Source organism: Zootoca vivipara, chromosome 16 (genome assembly GCF_963506605.1).
Source record: "Zootoca vivipara chromosome 16, rZooViv1.1, whole genome shotgun sequence".
NCBI lineage: Eukaryota > Metazoa > Chordata > Lepidosauria > Squamata > Lacertidae > Zootoca > Zootoca vivipara.
Window position 1 is genome coordinate 11,606,155 of NC_083291.1, and position 19,663 is coordinate 11,625,817.

General features: G+C 43.5%; 1 protein-coding gene across 2 annotated transcripts in view; it reads right to left on the reverse strand.

Annotated features, from left to right (window-relative positions):
- Nucleotides 1-1,689: 1,689 nt before the first annotated feature.
- The window catches only part of FREM1 (FRAS1 related extracellular matrix 1), an 89,889-nt gene continuing 71,915 nt past the window's right edge, over nucleotides 1,690-19,663 (reverse strand). The window contains exons 28-36 of one of the 2 annotated variants that reach the window (XM_035140801.2): nucleotides 13,931-14,003; nucleotides 11,792-11,941; nucleotides 8,819-9,048; nucleotides 6,967-7,014; nucleotides 6,154-6,309; nucleotides 5,595-5,723; nucleotides 4,801-4,916; nucleotides 4,057-4,142; nucleotides 1,690-2,698 (exon numbers count right to left, since the gene is read on the reverse strand). In XM_035140801.2, the coding sequence (XP_034996692.2) occupies nucleotides 2,499-2,698; nucleotides 4,057-4,142; nucleotides 4,801-4,916; nucleotides 5,595-5,723; nucleotides 6,154-6,309; nucleotides 6,967-7,014; nucleotides 8,819-9,048; nucleotides 11,792-11,941; nucleotides 13,931-14,003 (1,188 nt within the window). In that variant the 3' untranslated portion in view covers nucleotides 1,690-2,498. Of the gene's footprint in view, nucleotides 2,699-4,056; nucleotides 4,143-4,800; nucleotides 4,917-5,594; nucleotides 5,724-6,153; nucleotides 6,310-6,826; nucleotides 7,015-8,818; nucleotides 9,049-11,791; nucleotides 11,942-13,930; nucleotides 14,004-19,663 lie in introns of those variants that run through there. The other variant, XM_060269023.1, reaches the window with a different exon arrangement.

Consider the following 19,663-nt stretch of genomic DNA (forward strand, 5'->3'; position numbering starts at 1 on the left):
AACATGGCATTTTTCATTTCCATCTGGGAAATTATTCTTTTTGCAGTGGGCAACTTCTTGCAGTCCTTTTGAGATGTTGTGTATTAAAGGCTTGCTTGTATGTTGATAAACTGTGGGTTTGTAACTTAAAAAGGAGCCCTGCCCTTCTCTTTTCCTCTGTTCCAGTTCATCAGGGCATTTCTGCATTGCCATGATTCCAGAATGGTTCCTTAACACATCACAATTTTATTACATATCGTACAACGCATGGTCGGCTGATGCGTGGTAAAATGTCCTTACTACTGACTAGTAGTAGGATGATGTAATCTTTAGGGGTTTGACGCATATCACATCTCTCTTGGGCAGGTGTTCTCCCTGGTTTTGTCCCCCAAATTCTATTGGTGTTTCTTACAGGGGCGATTCCCTTCCCTGCTGCAGTCCACATTATTGACATGGCTCAGAGAGAGGAAAAATAAAGAGTTCGAAGTGACAAGTTTCCCTGGCCCATACTGGAAAAGTAAGACTACAGTGGTACCTTGGTTCTCAAATTTAATCCGTTCCGGGAGTCCGTTCGACTCCCCAAACCGAAAACCAAGGTGCGGCTTCTGATTGGCTGCAGGAGCTTCCTGCACTCAAGCGGAAGCCGTGGAAGCTGTGTCAGACGTTCGGCTTCCGAAAAACGTCCGCAAACCGGAACACTTACTTCCGGGTTTGCGGCATTCGGGAGGCGATTTGTTCGTCAACTAAGCCATTTGAGAACCAAGGTACCACTGTATGTCCACGCTGGGGCCAGGCAGAGGCAAGAAGAGAAACCACAAGCGAAGGACAGAAAGCAAACAAAGCTTTAGGTTTGCCATTTTACCCAATGCACAGTGAACTGTGGAAGTTACTCCCACGAGAGGTAGTGATGACGGTCAGGAACTTGGGATAGCTTTAAAAGAGGATTACGCAGATTCATGGAGGGTTAAGCTATCAATGCCTGCCTTTACTACCAGAGCGCATTTGGGAATTACATATGGAGAGAATGCTGTGCTAACTAGATGAGCTATTCCCCTGATCCACCACAGCTTTTCTTACTTAGGGCAGCATATCACTGATTATTATTTTTTAATACAATTCCTCTAGGAATTCTTTAATGCTGCAATCATCTTGGCTGACAGTCACACTCATATTGATAGGTAAAAAAGGTAAAAGGTAAAGGACCCCTGGACAGTTAAGTCCAGTCAAAGGCGATTATGGGGTTGCAGCGCTCATCTCGCTTTCAGGCTGAGGGAGCCAGCGTTTGTCCACAGACAGCTTTCTGGGTCATGTGTCCGGCATGACTAAACTGCTTCTGGCACAACGGAACACTGTGACAGAAACCAGAGTGCACAGAAACGCCGTTTACCTTCCTGCCACAGTGGTACCTATTTATCTACTTGCACTGGCGTGCTTTTGAACTGCTGGTTGGCAGGAGCTGGGACCACTGGCGGAGGAAGAGGAGTGCACTGCTCCTGGCAGCGTGATCCCGGTGGGGTGCCATGGTGGCTACTGCCCTGCCCGCGCTGGGCTCCCCGCCCTGGGACGCACGCCAGCCCCACCCCCGCCTGCTCTCTGCCACTGGCTGGGACTGAGCAACGGGAGCTCACCCCATCATGGGGATTCGAACCACCAACCTTCTGATCGGCAAGCCCAAGAGGCTCAGGGGTTTAGACCACAGCGCCACCCTACTTAAAATGATATTGCTGGCTTACCATTGGAGTTTTCTCTATGTGCCACTTGAAACAGAAGAGAGGCTGTGTGTACTTTCGGTTACCATCATAATGTAAACTTTTAAAATCTCACAGAAGTGTATTACCATAAAATAGCAACATGAAGCCGTCATTTGAAAAAGTTAATCATGTTCCACATTCCCTCTATGTGTGTCGATAAAAATGTGTGAAGGGGAAGAGAAGTAATTTTGATTTCTTTATTTTTACTTAAAGCTCCAAAATTCCTGTAGCCACTATCATGCATCTTTTATAAACTTTGACCATCAGGATGCTGGCTGTTACAATGGTCATAGCCAAAGGGGGGGGGGAAATCAAAATCAATACAAATCTGAGGTTCTGTCCCCCTCCCCAAAATCCTGGCTACGCCCATGGCTGTTTCCCTTTCAAAACCAAACAATTTCAGTGTTGTGAGGGGTAGAGTTCAGGAAAGACAAGGCAAGTAACATATGGCTTAATATAAAAAAAAACTCAACCTCCGCCAACTTCTCTAGCTGTTTCATATTTTATATGTCTTGGAAGAGACTTGATAGAAAATAACTCTGGGGCGAACAAGGCTTGTTCTTCACTCATACTCGATATACCACAAACCCTGGAAAGAGATCAGTCACAGTGTAACATTTCCCCCTATCATTTTTTAACCCCTTCGCATAAAAACCTATTACAAATAGGTCACCTGACTCCCTACCTTCGAGCCCCTTCAGCATCCCTGGCTATAAATAAATATATCTGTTTTTATACATGATGAGGCCAGGCTTGCATCAGCTGTCTTTACAGTTTCCTAGAGCATATATAGTTGTGTCCTTTGCCCTTCTTGCAGTCCTTTCTTTGCCATTTCCCCCGCTGCTGTACTAAAACACAGTTCTTTCCTTTCTTTGAAGGACGTGGCGGCTCTTTCCCCCAGTTCGTGAAAGCAACACGGTCTCCATTGTTCCATTTGAACTGGCCTGGATTTCTTCTGTCGTTGAAGCCTGTAACAAATTCAGATGTGCAAGTTGACCATCATATAATTAACAAAGTGTTCAGAACAACTTGACCTGTTTCTCACAAATATTCTTAGGCTGCATACATACCCAAACCCTCCAAGTGTCCCTATTTTCAAGGGACAGTCCCAGATTTTTTAAAAAAAACTGTCCTCGTTTCTGAATTGAACCTGGAATGCCTTGCTTTTCCTTAGGATTTTCCTATTTCATTGGAGAAATGTTGGAGGGTAGGCAGTTATGAGACCCCCAAGCTAAGCAGATAAGGACCTATACAACCTTTAGAAGACATCTGAAGGCAGCCCATTATAAAAACAAATTTAAAAAAATATTTGACACTTTATTATGGTTTTGTATATGTTGGAAGTCACCCTGAGTGGCTGGGGCAACCCAGCAGATGGGTGGGGTATTATTATTATTATTATCATTATTATTATTATTTAATAGGATGTCCCTATTTTCATTGGAGAAATGTACAAGGGTATGCATACCATACATTTAAAGCACATTCACAGAATCCTGGGAACGGTCCTTTGTTAAAGGTGATGGGAATTGTAGCTTTGTGGGGGATAAACAACAGTTGCCAGGATTCTTGGTGGATGGGTAATTTGAATGTGTTTCAAACGTATGGTGTGCTTGCAAATCCAAAGAACAGGTTATATACATTGGGGGAGCTTTCTTATGAAAACAAACTCCAATTTAAAACAGGAAACTAGCAGGGGAAATAGGATAGGAAAAGTTGCTTTAAGTGTAAATTTAGTACCTGTAATAGGGAACTACAACAACTGGCTACAGTGACTGACCCTTGGCCAGGGCTGTGATGCCATCTGGTTAAGACCTGCTCCCCGTTAGATCCTGAGCCATATGAAGCTGAGCCATGAGCTCTTAGGGCAGGAGGGAAAAGCTCCAAAAGAATGAAGGTGGCTGGGAGAAAGGCCAAACCATTGAAGAGCTCCAAGGACAGAGTTGGCGAGCTTGGAAGTTCAATGCCAGAAGCCTGGAAGACCAGAAATTCACCTTCTACAGAAACAGCAGCAAAGATAATTTAAGCATGGAAATGTTTTGAAAGGATGGTATTTGAAAATTACCATCCTAAAGACCAGGAGAGGGGAAAATGTCAAGCTTGTTGCTCTATATTTTGAGGAAAATGTGGGCCAGAGGCTAAAGAGTAGACACAGGCCCAGCTCTAGGGGTAGTCTCGGTGGCGCGGGGCACCAGGGCGCCGGGCTGGCAGGAGGGCGCTGCTCCTGCCCACCAGGGCGGGGCGCCAGAGCAATCTCCGCGCCACGGCACCAGGGCGCCCGACCGGCTTGAGACAGCCCTGAGTAGACAGTCTGTTGCGTACCTACCTGTCCAGAAGGGTCTTCTTCCACTGAAGTCCCACAGCCACTGCATGTGTGTTTTAGAAGCCACACTTACTAAACTGCCATGGTACCTAAGCTCAGCAAAGGAGAGAGGGATTTTTAGACTCAGAATCACAGAATAAAAGAATTGTAGCGTTGGAAGGGACCCTGAGTATCATCTAGTCCAGCCCCCTGCAATGCAAGAATATGCAGCTGTTCCATACGGGAATCAAACCTGCAGCCTTGGCATTATCAGCACCACGCTCTAACCAACTGAGCTATCCAGAAGAAGCATCCATTTTTCTGATAAAGGGGTGATGTATGGTTACTATATCGCAGCTAGCTTATGAATAACAAACGTCAAAACTGGGAGTCACTAAAACCCTTTTTGTGGAAAAATATCGGGAAGGCATGCTGAGAAAAGATACATATCGTGAGACAAGCTGTGATGTACACATTATAAGGTTCTCTTTACAATCCAGTGGTATCTACATTTTGTTAAACAAAGGTGTGGGGGGGAGCTATGCTCAAGCTGTAATGGCTCTGATCAAACAAACTGCAAAGAGAACTTTGGAATAGGGGTTTAACCACCTACCCTCTACACACCAAAATCCCCCACATCCTTCATAAACCGTTGGGAAAACAGATCTAACTTTGGTATTATCTTTTACTGGCAAGAGTATCATTTCTATAGTAACACGCTGGATGGGACATTAAACAGCAGGGAACACATATTTAAGAGCTCCTTACTGTTCCCTGCAATCCCGGGCAGCTACGGTCCATGTGACTTTTGGATTGGTGATCAGGATGTAGCAGCTTCCATCATGATGGGTCCAACCGGGAGGGCACGTTTTCACATTAACACCCTAGAATTAGATGGTCTCATTTCAGAATTATTTCCTTCCGTGTTCCGACTTTCTGAAAGAAGTGGCCTTCGGAAGCTGAGCTAGCTCAGAGAATTCAGAAAATCGGGGTCCCGCTGCTCCCCCAATGGCATTTGGGTATCAGCTGGAGGGTTCAACCTCCTACAGCTTTTGCCATGAACCCCTCTGTCCTGCACCACTGCTTGCTTTCCCAAGTAACAACAATAGAACCATAGAATTGTAGAGCTGAAAGGGACCCCAAGGGTCATCTAGTCCAACCCCCTGAAATATATTCTTGAATGCTGCAGCAGGGACCCAAGAGATCATGGTGGGGTAGAGCCATGAAGCTGCCCTCCTGACACTGCTGTCAGGATGGGACTTGGGTGAGGTAGGTGACAGCAAGCATTTATTCACCCAAAGAATCTTGGGAACTGTAGTTTACCCACCACAGAGCTACAATTCCCAGTACCATTAACAAACTACAGTTGTCAGTACAACAGAGGGACAAGTGAATCATGACCAAAGAGATCCATTAAATCAGTTTATATATGTCTGTCTGCTTCTACAATCCTGCTTTAGATTTGCTGAAAGTTGGCTACTTTGAGACAAACTTAAAGTTTGTGTTTTATTTATTTTCTTTTTCTTTTTTTGAAAATAAACATTCATCCAGCAGATTTCTACCTGGTCTGCATTACTCCACAGAGTCCAGGATTGTCCATCACACTGAAACATCTTCTGAGTGATTCCTTCAAAATGCAAGAGACCTTTCAAATCTGGCATGCATCTGTTTGGAAAGGAAAGGCTCTGGACCTGAAAGAGAAATGGATTTTTGGCAAAAGAAAAAAAAAAGACAAAACAATCAAAAATTTTTTTAAAGCCTCCGTCTCCAGCATTGCAATGCAGTCTCTTGCATTTCTAATGCTAATGTTCTGCATAGGTTTTTTTTTATAAAGAATTTGTGCCGGACAGATTTTTGCTGATAGATGTTTGTACAATCTCAAATATGACAACTCTAAATAAACCAATGAAGATTTGTTTTTTTCCAGGTCTTTCAGGAACGTCCTTGGAATATTCACCACAACTTTACTGCTTTTACTGTTTTCTTAAGCTGAACAATTTGTTTTCAGAAGATACACACACACACACACACACACACACACAAAGTTCAATGTTGCTTTAAATATTCATCTTTTGGGTTTTTCAGAATACCGTGCAGAAACAAACAGGGAATAGAAGATACCGGAATGCTAGAGTCCGCTTGCGGAACTTCCGTTTTCTTGAGGGGAGCCATATTTTTCCTCGGCTCTCTTTGGTTGATTACTGACGTGGCTGCCATCTTGTTTTTGTTAGGCAATGGGTTGTCATCCTCCACTCTGAGCACTGCCATCCCATGGTACTTGATGAGAAAGAATGGCCAAACAACAAACAAACAAACAACCAAACAACAAAAACAGATGGAGAGAAAGGATAATTCCTCACTAGTCAGCTCCAAAGTTGTCTTGGACACAGAACTAAAAAGAGTTTTTAAATACAAGCTGTCTTTAAGGCTCATATTACACATGACAACAGTTCGATCACATATTTAAACTGGGTTTGCCCCAAATCATGTTCAAAATGGGAGTGAGGGCCCAATTTTAAGAAGAGCATGCAAATGGAGTTGCCATGACGTCTACCATGACATCATTTTTCTGTCAACTATATTCACTTCTCACTGGAAGAAAAATCATCTGAAGGAAGGGTTGTTTGGGTATAGGAGCTGGGGAGGGAGAAAATACCTGCCCTTCTAATATACCGTGTTTGCTCTTAAAAGAGCTAAAACTGGGCCTGCACTTCTCACCTCCATCTTGTCTCACACAAGATTGGTGGCAGAGCCTCTTTAAAAACACTACCTCCGTGTGCAATTTTAGAGGAAAAAGGGTAAAATGGACTATAACCTTAAAATGGAATATAACTTTAAAAACTCAGTCACTAACGCTAATCAGGTTGTATATACAGGTAAGATATAACAAAAGAAGGATTAAAGGTATATGTTGCTGCAAAATCATGTTCTTACTTTAGAATAGATGCCAGTGCCATTTCTAAAAGTGAAGGAAGGACGAACCTGAAAGGAAAAGAAGATCGAATGTTCACAGCATTTAATAATGAAAGCAAAATAAAAATTTTGTACTTAAGTGAGATGGCGGGAGTGGAGGTGACAACCTGTGTGTGTATCAATATATATATATATATATATATATATATATATATATATATATATATATATATATTTGTATGTATGTATATGTGTGTGTATATATATATATATATATATATATATATATATATATATATGTATATGTATATATTAAATATATATATATTTAAGGCTGACTAATTACATATACAGTCATACCTCGGTTTAAGCACACCTCGGTTTGAGTACTTTCAGTTTAAGTACTCCGCGGACCCGTCTGGAACGGATTAACCCATTTTCCATTACTTTCAATGGGAAAATTCGCTTCAGGTTAAGTACGCTTCAGGTTAAGTATGGACTTCCAGAACCAATTACACTCATACTTCGGGTTAAGTACGCTTCAGGTTGAGTACTCCGCGGACCCGCCTGGAACGGATTAATCCACTTTCCATTACTTTCAATGGGAAAGTTCGCTTCAGGTTAAGTACGCTTCAGGTTAAGTACAGACTTCTGGAACAAATTGTGTACTTAAACCGAGGTACCACTGTATAGATATTTAAGGCTTACTAATAATTCATCTACCCACATAAATGCAAACAGGAAGAGGGGTGGGGTGAGGTGGGGCACCCAACCAGTCCACAGATAACAGGAGGTTCTACAATAGCACTTCTACCCATATAGCTCCCTATAGAGCCAAGAAGGGCAAATTGTGCCACAACTATTTGCAGCCCTCTAGAGAAATACCGGTAACTGTAGAACAAACACATCCAGGTTAAGTAAAAGGTTAAGTAAGACATAGGAAACTCAACCTCATTTGGGTATTAACCAATCTGACCTACGGAACATTCCAAACTCGAAAAGCAGGGGTGGTGGTGAGGGTGATTCTTACAATTTCATAACACTTAAACATCCTGTCTCTAATTTGGTTAGTTTTATCTTCTGTTATCACTTGGAGCAATTTCTCATTGCAAAGGCAGGCTTTTAACAATCCCCAAATCTACTACAGTATATAGTTTGGAAAGTGGTCTGTCTGTCTGTCTGTCTGTCTGTCTGTCTGTCTGTCTGTCACCCATAGGTTTGGATGCCCCTCAATATATTGTTGCCAAACTCAACTCGAGGTTGCCACTTTGAATCAAGGTGACAGACTGAACCTTTCAAAACCGTGCACAGATTTTCACCTCTGATTTCAAAATTTCTTAGAATTCCCAAGCAATGCCAGGCAGCTAGTTAAATATGGTTGGGGGGGGGGATTTGGACCCCAGGTGGCCAATATGTAGATCCCCAGGAAACACCTGCATAGAAAATTTGAAGAGAGCCTTATCTAGAATGGACTTTGCTCACTAGCTTCTTTCTTCCCACAACAAGACTTTAAATTTCCTAAAGACATGAAGGTGACATGGCAGGAGCCTCATGTCATATGATGTGCATGTCAATTGCACTGACATCTTTGGTTTTTCAGACTTTGCCATTCTTCTTTTTTTTAAAAAACCCCAACTCCAGCAACATCTGTTTGACCCAAGATAAAATAAATGGGTATACCAAGGCCAAGAGTGCCCAAATCACAAAATCTTTACAGCTCTTGACTGTCGTCTCTGACTGTTGCCAACCTATTCAGTGCTCAGTTAAAAACAAATCATTAAATCATGTGAGATTTCCATAGGAGAAGTACATACACACACACACCAACTTTGGAATAATTGTATCCTCCCACTGTTTGAGAAGCAATCCTTACTATTTTGCCATTTCCAAGGGCTCTTAGCCGGCTCCTTGCAAGATTCACCGAGTTGAATTCTGGTGATTTCTCCCTTCTCTGCACTACCATCTCTTTGGAAGCGGGCAATGGGATCCCTTCCAAATGAACAGTGCCATGCCTGGAAGATGAAGAGGAGCCTGGAAGCAATGTTCCTTTCATCCATAAGTTGTGAATGTTTTGGCTTGAGGAGTGGAATGAGCTGCACTGACCTGAAAGCAAACAAGATGGCAGATGGTCAGTTCTTTTTATATAAAACAGATAGCTGGTCACATTGATGTGGGCGATGAAACAGCTTGTCATTAGGAGTAAGATGATTTTTCATCTGATGTTGATTTGTTATTTTTCTTTTCTTAACTAGTCCTTGTTTCTGAACTTTATCTGCCAACTGGAAAACAATTTTAGAAGTTCTAAGGAAGTTCTTTTTAAGCAGCAACAACCACCAACTTTGTTTCTTAAATTTCATACACGCATAGACCAGAATCAGGTTTCCATGATGGAACAATGGCCACTTACTCTTCTCCCTCTGAGTGTACTTCACATTGTTTCTGCCAGGCATCTGCAAGGCCACTGTGCACATCAATCGCTCAGGGGTTGCCCTCCCCATTTTATCCTTATAAAACCCTATGACAGGCATCCCCAAACTTCGGCCCTCCAGAGGTTTTGGACTACAATTCCCATCTTCCCTGACCACTGGTCCTGTTAGCTAGGGATCATGGGAGTTGTAGGCCAAAACATCTGGAGGACTGCAGTTTGGGGATACCTGTCCTATGAGGTAAGTCAGGCTCAGAGTGTCTGACAGATCCAAGGTGAACTCCATGGCCTGAGCAGGAAGTTGAACCCAGATCTCCCAGTACACTGGCTCCCAGTATGTTTTCGAGCACAATTCAAAGTGTTGGTGCTGACCTTTAAAGCCCTAAATGGCCTCGGCCCAGTATACCTGAAGGAGCGTCTCCACCCACATTGTTCTGCCAGGACACTGAGGTCCAGCTCTGAGGGCCTTCTGGCGGTTCCCTCATTATGAGAAGTGAGGCTACAGGGAACATGACACCACACTCTCTCTTCAAACTGAACCTGCAATACCTGGGTTTACATATAGTCAAGGCTGCTTTTTAGGGCATAGCATTCACAAGGTGGTAAACACAACAAGATAAAAATGCATTAAGACATATTTAAAATAGCATGTCAATAAAGGTATCCATTGAGGGCCTCAAAGCTAGCTTTACTGTTAGGAAAGGTGACCTGGAATAACCAGGTTTTTATGGCCTCTCTACCTGAATAACTAGGTTTCCATGCCTCTCTGTCTGGAGCTTGGCACTTCCTCCAGGCCATACCCCCTCACCAGCCCTGCCCCATGGTTTTGCCTAGCTGGAATATGACCTTGAATTCTAACAATGCCTCTTGTCAGGGTGGCAGGTGGGAACAGGTGGGTGTGTGTGTGGGGGAACTAGCCTGCTGTACAAAGTTAAAATTTACATTTGTTGTTTCAACTATTTTTGCCCCAGCCCTGCTCACCATTGGCATGCGACTCTCAAAAGGTTGCTCCAAAGGCAATGTGAAAAGGTTCCTCACCCCTAGCCTACATTCCAGGTGCCATTCACAACTAGTTTGGAAGGGGTTTCTACATCTCAGGGAAGAGTATGGCAGATTCCCTCTGCCATAGACAATGGCCTTAAGTCAGGCGAGGAGATAGAAGGGGCCCGTAATATAGTCTTGTGCACAAAACGATGCACATGCTTCGGAGTTGTTGAGCTTCAGCTAATGCGCCCTTGATCCTGCTGGAGTAATGGGTAAAAGGTAAAGGGACCCCCGACCATTAGGTCCAGTCGTGACCGACTTTGGGGTTGCGGTGCTCTATTGCCTGAGGGAGCCGGCGTACAGCTTCCAGGTCATGTGGCCAGCATGGAGAACCAGAGCAGAGCACGGAAACAGCGTTTACCTTCCCGCTGTAGCGGTACCTATTTATCTACTTGCACTTTGACGTGCATTCGAACTGCTAGGTTGGCAGGAGCTGGGACCGAGCAACGGGAGCTCACCCCGTCGCGGGGATTCTAACTGCCGACCTTCTGATCGGCAAGCCCTAGGCTCTGTGGTTTACATATGTGGTACATAACTACAGATCTGAGTCAGTGGATAGGAATTCACATTCCCACCCCGCTTAAAAGACAGATGGCCCAACACAACCCTGTCCCCACTCTGAGGTGAAAAGGGGAACCACAGTGAACATATTGCATTCAAATGCATCACATGATGTAGATGCACAATTAAATGCAATACGAGATCAAGATTACCAGCCATGCAAAAGAAACTGTTTACAGAGACTTGTTTCTACACATTGAATCTCCCTTGCTCAACTGGAGTGGAAATATTTAAGGAACTTTTTAAAACAACAACAACAACAGAATGAGTCCCAGCAATTCTTCTTTTAAAAATCAGTCATTTGTTTTAAAGTACTTTAAGCAATTTTTAAAAATATATTAACGATATGGCCTTTTAGAAAGATATGATAGTAATTAGGGACTTCCCCTGAGTACACTGCCTGTCCAAGAAGTGAAAAAGTTCTATAGTTAATAGAAAAGTGTGTGTGTTTGTGTGGGGGGAGCATTAATAGTTCCTCAAGAGGGGCTTCTCATGAAAGCAATGCTGCAAGCCAAAAATCAAACTCATCCATTAGGAAAAGCTCTTTTTGGGGGGAGAGAGGGGGAGTGCTGTTTTTCCCTCTTGCTCTCGTTGATTCCTTCAAGCTGTGCTTCCTAAGCAGAAGAAGAATAGACATTGCCAGAGGAGGAAAGGTTTGAAACTGTCAAGGCTATTTTCTTTTTAAAAAATAAAAGAAAAACATGAAGCATTTTGATCTGAAGGTAAGTGTTAGTAACAACATTTATGTGTTGAAAAATAAGTCGCTTATCAGCCAAGATTGGTCCAGATTTTATTAAGAAGATCAAAAGAGAATACCTCCTTTTGAGTCCAAAATTTTCACTGCAGCTTTTGTCCTACTGCCAAGAACAGCATTCACAGGAGAGATGAGAACCACTTCAAAGACCTCATCATCTTCCTCTAATCCGTCATAGGTAATTGCTATATTCCACATCTTGGTTGACATCCCTACCAGAAGTAAACATTTTAATTACACTTTAATTGCTTTTTCAATCAACCTAGGTGTCGAAGAAATATATTAATTAACATGTCTACAGCTACAACAGACTAGCTTGTATGTACCATTGTGCTCCTGCCCACTGATTGGACTCCTGTGGTTTCCCCAAATAACACTAACTAGAGACCAAATTTGTTCCTGAGCAATGATGATTCCATTCACACAGTAACAAAGATCTGTTTTCTATAGACTGGGAAATAATAGCAGGCAGTTCAGGGGGAAGGGCCGGATCTTCATGCAAATTTCAAAAAGAAATAAGAAGTGCTCCTCATCTTGAAATCTTAATTACAGAGAATCCACTATTGTTTTGAAATATTGTCATGATCCATCATCCACGACTAGTTCTGTTTTCGGTGTCAAGTACTTTGTTGCAAAGCCGGAGTCTTCGGTGCAAACGCCACATAATTTGTTGGCATCGCACTGTCTGCGAAGAATGGTAACTAGTACTGCATAGAGCCGCATCTGAAAAATCACAGAGGAGGAAGATTGAGATGGGAATCTGAGTTGCCACTAATACTGGGGCAAAACTTGGAGGCTTCTGTTGGGGAAAAGGTCCAAGGAGGTTTGATGGAAGCAAACATCTGTTGGAAGGTATAACACCATGATCACCACTGAAATTCGCTTAGTGCAGAAGTGCAAAGTCAATTCTGAGGTTCTCGCCTGGGCAAAAGATCAGAGGAATTTCAAAGGAAGCAAAAAAAAAAGTTGGGGGGTGGGGGGTGGGAAGAGCCTTGGCGAGAGCAGCAAAACTTCTCACACAACCTTGAAGCAGAAGCTGGCAGGCTACAGCTCTGAAACTTAAAAGCAAAGGACAATGCTTCCCACCGACCTAGACCATCAAACTCTGGCTGGGTTCAGCAAAGGTGCCATAGTTTATTGTGAGTGTCTCAAAGCATGGACTGACCCCACCATGGGCAAAGACCAAATTCCAGTGCCAGCACTCCAGAAAGGTGCTAAGCTGGCACAGACTTTCTACCGGTATGTCATGGAGCAGGTTCGTGTGGTGTATCATTTAGATGTGTTACAGCAGCCTTTCAGACAACAGCCTTGACTTCTGTTTCAGTGTATCTGAAGAAGTGTGCATGCACATGAAAGCTCATACCTACGACAAACTTAGTTGATCTCTAAGGTGCTACTGGAAGGATTTTTTTTAATTTTGTTTTTCCCACAAGACTGTTGGCCCCCTTTGTGGGCAGCCACAGAAATGAAAGGAACATACAGGTATCCTGTTTCCCCTTAAGACAATTTGTACATGCAATGATTTCAGCCTGTGTGTGGGGCTGCATCCACACCATATATTTAAAGCACGTTACTTCCCCCAAAGAATCCTGGGAACTGTAGTTTAAATGTGTGGGTGCTCACAGCTTTGGATGGAATGGCATATATATAAGCCAAGCTGTAATTTTAATTATATCTCCTGCTCTCCAACCCTGAATGCTTGCCAGAGTGGCAAGCTGTTAAAAATAGTCCATTAAAACAACCAGTTACCTACGGTAAAACATTAAAACGGCAGAACTCTTAACCAGAGAGTTACATGTTAAAGCGTCGTAAAATCAGCCAGTAAAGAACACACAGACACATATCACTAATGACTTAAACATCTGGACAAATGAGAAGACATTGAAAAGTTAAGAAACTCAATGGCAATAAACATTTTCTTTCTTTCTTTCTTTTGGTAAGCAATTTTTATTGAAAAATGTCAACATAGATTACAATAAAAAACCAGGAGACTGGATCTAATGGCTTGAGGACCCACTTCTTAAGGGCCATTGCATCCTCATTAAGACAGGGTGAACCCCACCTCCCACCACAGTACCTCTGTTTTGTCTGCACCGAACATCAATAAATAAATAAATAAATAAATAAATAAATAAATAAATAAATAATTTTTCAATAAATAAATTAATTTTCAAGTTACTGCCCTCTGAGGCAGAGCTTACCTGGATCAAACTGAATAAGTTTAGAAGGAGCCACAGTAAAATCCTTTCCTGATGAAGCAGTTACTTCATTGATCTAAGGCAGAAAACGGACAGAAAATGCACATTATGAAGGGTTGAAGCAGCATTAGACATGCATACATAACTGTGAAAACGCCACATCAGAATTAATCAGCATGATCCTACTTCTATATTTTCAACCACAGGTGGCATAAGTACCTAGATTTTCTGAGGGAAAATATATACAGCTCACCTATGTGGGGTAATGAATCAAAGACTTGGCTGGATCCCTAGAACCAAAGCACACACCTAAGCACACTCTCTGAGCAGAGAGAGCCCCCGGCAGAGTTTAAAAAGTCACAAAAACAAGCAGCAGTGTAGTGTGGGGATTTAGGCTCTAACACCTTTTAATCTGCTACATTTAATCTGCTACTGGAGCTTCCCTGTTTATACCCTTCTCAGCACGGAACAGACTACACACCTTAGTAAGTTTAAAAATGCTTTACTTACACAGTTCCAAAATTCAGGTTCATGCATTTATTCATGCAGCAGCAAGTAAACACAGGCAGAAATCTTGGGCTACAAAATATAGTGAAATAGCTCTAAGCATGCGGTTGGAGCTTGTGGCAAGCAACCTCAGGCACGTCCGATCTCAGTGAGTTCCTTCCAGGTTAGGGATGTGACCTGGCTGAGTCTCGCAATACAGATCTATGGTATTTAGTCCTCCATGCATTGACTAGCATTACACATGCTATAGTTATACAGGCCGCAATATCCCACAGATTTGTCCAGTTTCCAACTAAGACCCAGACCTTATCTCAGAAAGGGGAAACACTTTTTCTAGGAAGGTAAGTATGCCATTATGCTTAATGCCATGGTCTAGCAGAGTAGTCTGTATCAACAAAGCCTCCAGACAAATTCTTAAGTCAATGCAATTTGTCTACAGTGTTTCATTACAGCAAGTTAAAGGTCAGTTTAAAATCCACACAAAAAATCCTCCCTCTAGGAATTGGATCACGGAGAGGCAGCTTCTGACCAAGCGCCCGAAGAGTAGATGGTGTTTAGCGATTCTAAAAGAGGTTTCAAAACGGTGGGCATTTTCCCGTTGAGTTATGTGAGAAAGACTAAGACAGGATGTGCCTCAAACTCAGTAGAATAAAACAGGATGCCTGTCAGCTAAGTAGAATAAAACAGGATGCTGTGTCAGCTAAATTAGAGTAAAAATAAGGAAGTATAGCCCATGCTTCCTAATAAGGTTAACTTAGAATAGCGAGTGTAGATTGGTTAATGTATAGAAATGTGTCTTACTCTGATAAGATAGATTGTAAGCCAAGCCTCTAAGGAGGGGCGGCAGAAGTAGGGATATAAGCTATGTTTGTGCATTGCCCTGGGCTCTTCGTACCACCCAGGTCGTGGAGCCCGCCTTTGCAAACGCGTTACAATAAAGAGGAACTGGTAAGACTTAAATCGGTGTCTCCTTGTCTGATTGCAAGTCCACGTAAGGGACTTCTCACAATTTTGGCGCCCAACGTGGGGCCCTCGACGGTCTGCACGGCGGGAATCTCGGAAGAGGGTCAGCCGGCACTCCGTTCTTTTCGGAGAGACCCACTGTCCGGACCCCGTGGTGACAGATCCCGAGGGCTGAACGACGGAGAACCGATTTAAGTGGGTCTAAGGGAAGTAAGAGAAAGGAAACGGTCAGGGACCGTTGCAGTAAGCGACTGCCTTGCCCTGCAGGGACGCCTGCCAGTTCACCAGCCACCGAGAAGGAGGCACTGGACTGAAGGGGGTGAGTATTGTGTGATTTCCTGAGAAGGGAAAGAGAAGGGAGAAGGGTGTATTGCATTTGGAGTACATGTGTTTTTGTAGTTAAGGAAATAAGGTGTTGGCCTGTTTTCGCGGATGAGCGGAGTGACAAGGAATGGAGCCGGCTGAAGGAAAGAGACTGTCTCAACCCCGCAGGATGGGTGAGTAAGGGACCCCGCAGCAGAGGTAGGGGCAAGAGGCCTGATCAGCCTCGTGGAAGTGGTCTAGTAGGCACGCAGTAGAGGTAAGATGTGACCGAACCATCCTTCCATAGGGTAAAGGTAAAACGCGTAAGGTAAAAATAAAAATAAAATAAAAAAATAAAATGAAAATGAAAATGGGAAGGTAAAAGGGAACCAGGTTAGGTTGGGAGGCTGTTTGTGTGAGGCGCCTATATGCATGCAGTGTGAAAGAGTGGGGGACCGTAGAGGAAACCCAAAACTGAGTGTGGGTCTCTGCCTTGGCAGAGACCGGACTGGGCAGTAGTGCGTTTCCTGCGTGTGGGCGACCACCCAGGCCACGAAACCCAGGTGCGAGTGTGTGAGTGCAGTGAATAATTGAGGTGAAGGGAAAATGGGGGGAGGCTCATCAACCCCAGTGTATAAGAGTTTAATGGAACAAGCAAATTCCTTAAAATGAAGAAAAGATATATATATATGGTTATATGTTACATGTTGTCTGTTATGTGTGTTTGTTAAGTATATGTGAGTCTGTTCTTTGTGTCTCTGTCAAAAGGCCAGACAGAAACCCATAAATAATTAGAGAAAAAATCCAGCCTGAGAGTCTGTATGTTAGAGATCTCTGTTTTTCTTGAAGTAAATAAGAGCTGTACTCAAGACTGAAAATGTTCAAGGGATTTGTTTAAATTTGGCCATAATATCCACAGATAGTTATAATTGCAAGCTTGCTCTAAAATTTTTAGTTTAAAGAAGCCATGTTGGACCTGATCAATCTTAAACATGGCAATGTGAGAATGAGGTGTGCAAATGTTTTGTTATTTGAAAAGGGCTCCAAAATAGAGTCTTCCTCTAAGTGGTAGAAAGGAAAGGAAAGAATTCCTGTATGTGTTAAACTGTATTCTGAGAGGGGGATTGCCGCCCTTGCAATTAAAGAGGAAATAAATTTGGAGCTTATGGGGAATGTTTAGTTGGAATTGAGTTTATGAGAGAGCTAATTTACTGTCATGTTCTATTCTACTTTGAAATGTGCTGTGAATTTAGCCTAATGTTTTCAATATGGCGTGCCTTCTAGGAAAATATTATTAAAGGTAGAGGTTCCATAGCCAGCAATTGTCTACCTGAGTTCGTTTGGGCAGAAGGGCTCCTACAGTCTCTGTGAGAGCAGCCAGGATTTACTAATAAGTAAACTTACTCCCAAGTAAGTTTCCTTTCATGGGAAAGCTGAAAGGGAGGGGGGGGAAAGTATTGCTAGGAATTCCATTTGGTGTGAAAAGTACTCACCCCTTCTCAGTTTCTGTATGTGCTTATTTAACCCTTAAGTTACTCCTATCCTTTACGTTAGGCATACCATGCAAATGAGGATGATTCTTCTCTAGAAAATTCACCCAACTTGGGTATCTTATGTGTTATAAGCATCCCTTAGACTTTTTAGTTTAAGGAAGTAATTTCTGTCTTGAACTGTTTATCTTAAGGGTTGTTAAAGGCTTCTATATAAATATTGGTATTTTTATCTTCCCCTTCTTCTTTTTCCTAGTACACTTGTGTGTTTGCATGATAGGGCATAGCCTGGGATTCCTTTCCCAGTTTTATGTCTGTATTTAAATGTATGTGTCTCTCTGGTAGCACAAATCTTGCTGTGAACCCTGTATTTTAGAGCAGTGGTTCCCAATTAGCTAATTACTGAGGACCCCCTATTTTTCAAAAGCCAAGCCACGGACCCCCTACTTTTGAAATTTTTGATAACTCTATGGTAGTTACCTCTGCAAAGCAAGTTTTTGAACAAAATGTGGGGTAGCTCCTAATAAGCAATGGATTTTAGGGATACTAAAAAACAGACTAGGGCTGGGTGATAGCTGGTTTTCAACATCATGGTATATCAGCAGCTTAGCATCATGATATCCTGATAAACCATGATGTGTGCTCCCCCCAAATATGGACCAGGCGGTGGTAGAGGGTGGGGGGAAGTCTAACAGAGACCTCACCCCCCCCTCTTCACCCATGATACACCGCTGAGTGAAGCCGTAGTTGCAGTCTGTCCCTCATGCTGGTCCTGGGCAATGTATCAGCCAGGCCTAGTGGGGTTGAGGGAAGGAGCAGCCACAGAGGTCGGATGAAGGAGGTCAGGATATGCAGTGGTAAAGGAAGATGGGGAGGCTATAGAAAGCGGGGCGCTCCCCAACACTTGGTCAGCTCAAAAATGTGAAGTGATGGCATTGACTCGTGCCCTAGAATTAGCAAAAGGATTGGATGTAACCATATGGACAGATTCAAGATACGCGTGGGGAGTAGTTCATACTTTTGGCAGGACATGGAGGGAGAGAGGTTTTATTAAGGCGGATGGGAAACAGATTGAGCATGTAGCCTTGTTAGAACGGTTGCTAGAATCTCTGATGGGGCCTCGAAGGATAGGCATTGTGCACATATTAGCTCATACCAAAGGAAACAGGCCGGAGGAACAGGGAAATGCTTGAGCAGACCTCAGGGCCAGGGAGGCAGCAGAAGGGGTACCGAGGAAAGAAGTGATTCAGCAGTGTATTTTGCGGATACCAGTTGTGGATCCGCAGGATTTAAAGAATCTCGCCTTCACCCCGAAGGAAAAGGGATACATGGAAAAGGAAGGATGGGAAAGGAAAGGAGATGGATGGGAAACCCCAGAGAGGCAGATAGTCCTTCCAAAATCGGCTATGTTGAATATATTGGAGAAAATACATGAGGGAAGCCATTTGGGCACTGAGGGAATGATTAATCTGGTAAAACCTTTATATTGGAGCAGGGACATGTGGCCCATGGCGCACACTATTGCATGGAAATGTTTAATATGTCAGAAGGTTAATAAGGCCCGAGCCAGAAAGACAGAAAGGGGCGGGCGACCGTTAGCGGTGTGGCCATTCCAAAGAATACAAGTAGATTTTACTGAGTTACCAGAAAGAGGGGGGCAAAAGTATTTATTGGTGTTCAAAGATCACCTAACTGGATGGGTTGAAGCCTTCCCTAGCCGCAGAGCCACGGCTCAGGTGGTCAGCAAAGCTATTTTAGAGCATATCCTTCCCCGCTATGGAGTAGTGGAAGCAATGGATTCAGATAGGGGAACTCATTTCACCCAATTGGCAATGCAAGTAGTGATGAGGGCGGTAGGAATCACGTGGAACTTTCACACCCCCTGGCATCCTGAGAGTAGTGGGAAAGTGGAACGGGCAAATGGAGAAATCAAGAAACACTTGACCAAGCTGTATCTAGAGAATGGGTTGCCCTGGACAAAGAATCTCCCCCTGGCCTTATTGAGAATGAGGGTGGCACCTCGGAAGGATACTGGCTTGTCCCCGTTTGAAATGATGATGGGCCACCCCTATCTAGCTCTCCTAGGAAACCCTCAGATTGAATTTAGGGATCAGTTCACCCAGAAATACCTGCAGTCACTGTCCCAGTCTTTGTTATCCTTTCACAGGCAAGGCATACTAGCACAGAGGCCCCCACTTTTGGAGCAACAGCACAGCTTCCAACCTGGAGACCTGGTCCTGATAAAAGCGTGGCGAACGGAGAAACTCACCCCGAGCTGGGAGGGCCCATACCAAGTCCTACTTACCACTGAGTCAGCAGTACGGACCAGAGAACATGGATGGACCCATTACCACCGGGTAAAAGAGCTCCACCTGAAAGTTGGACGGCAACGACTAGTCCAGATGACCCGCTGAAAGTGACACTCACTAAATCAGGAACCAGGATCCAGCAGGACACACCGAGACTGTAAAGC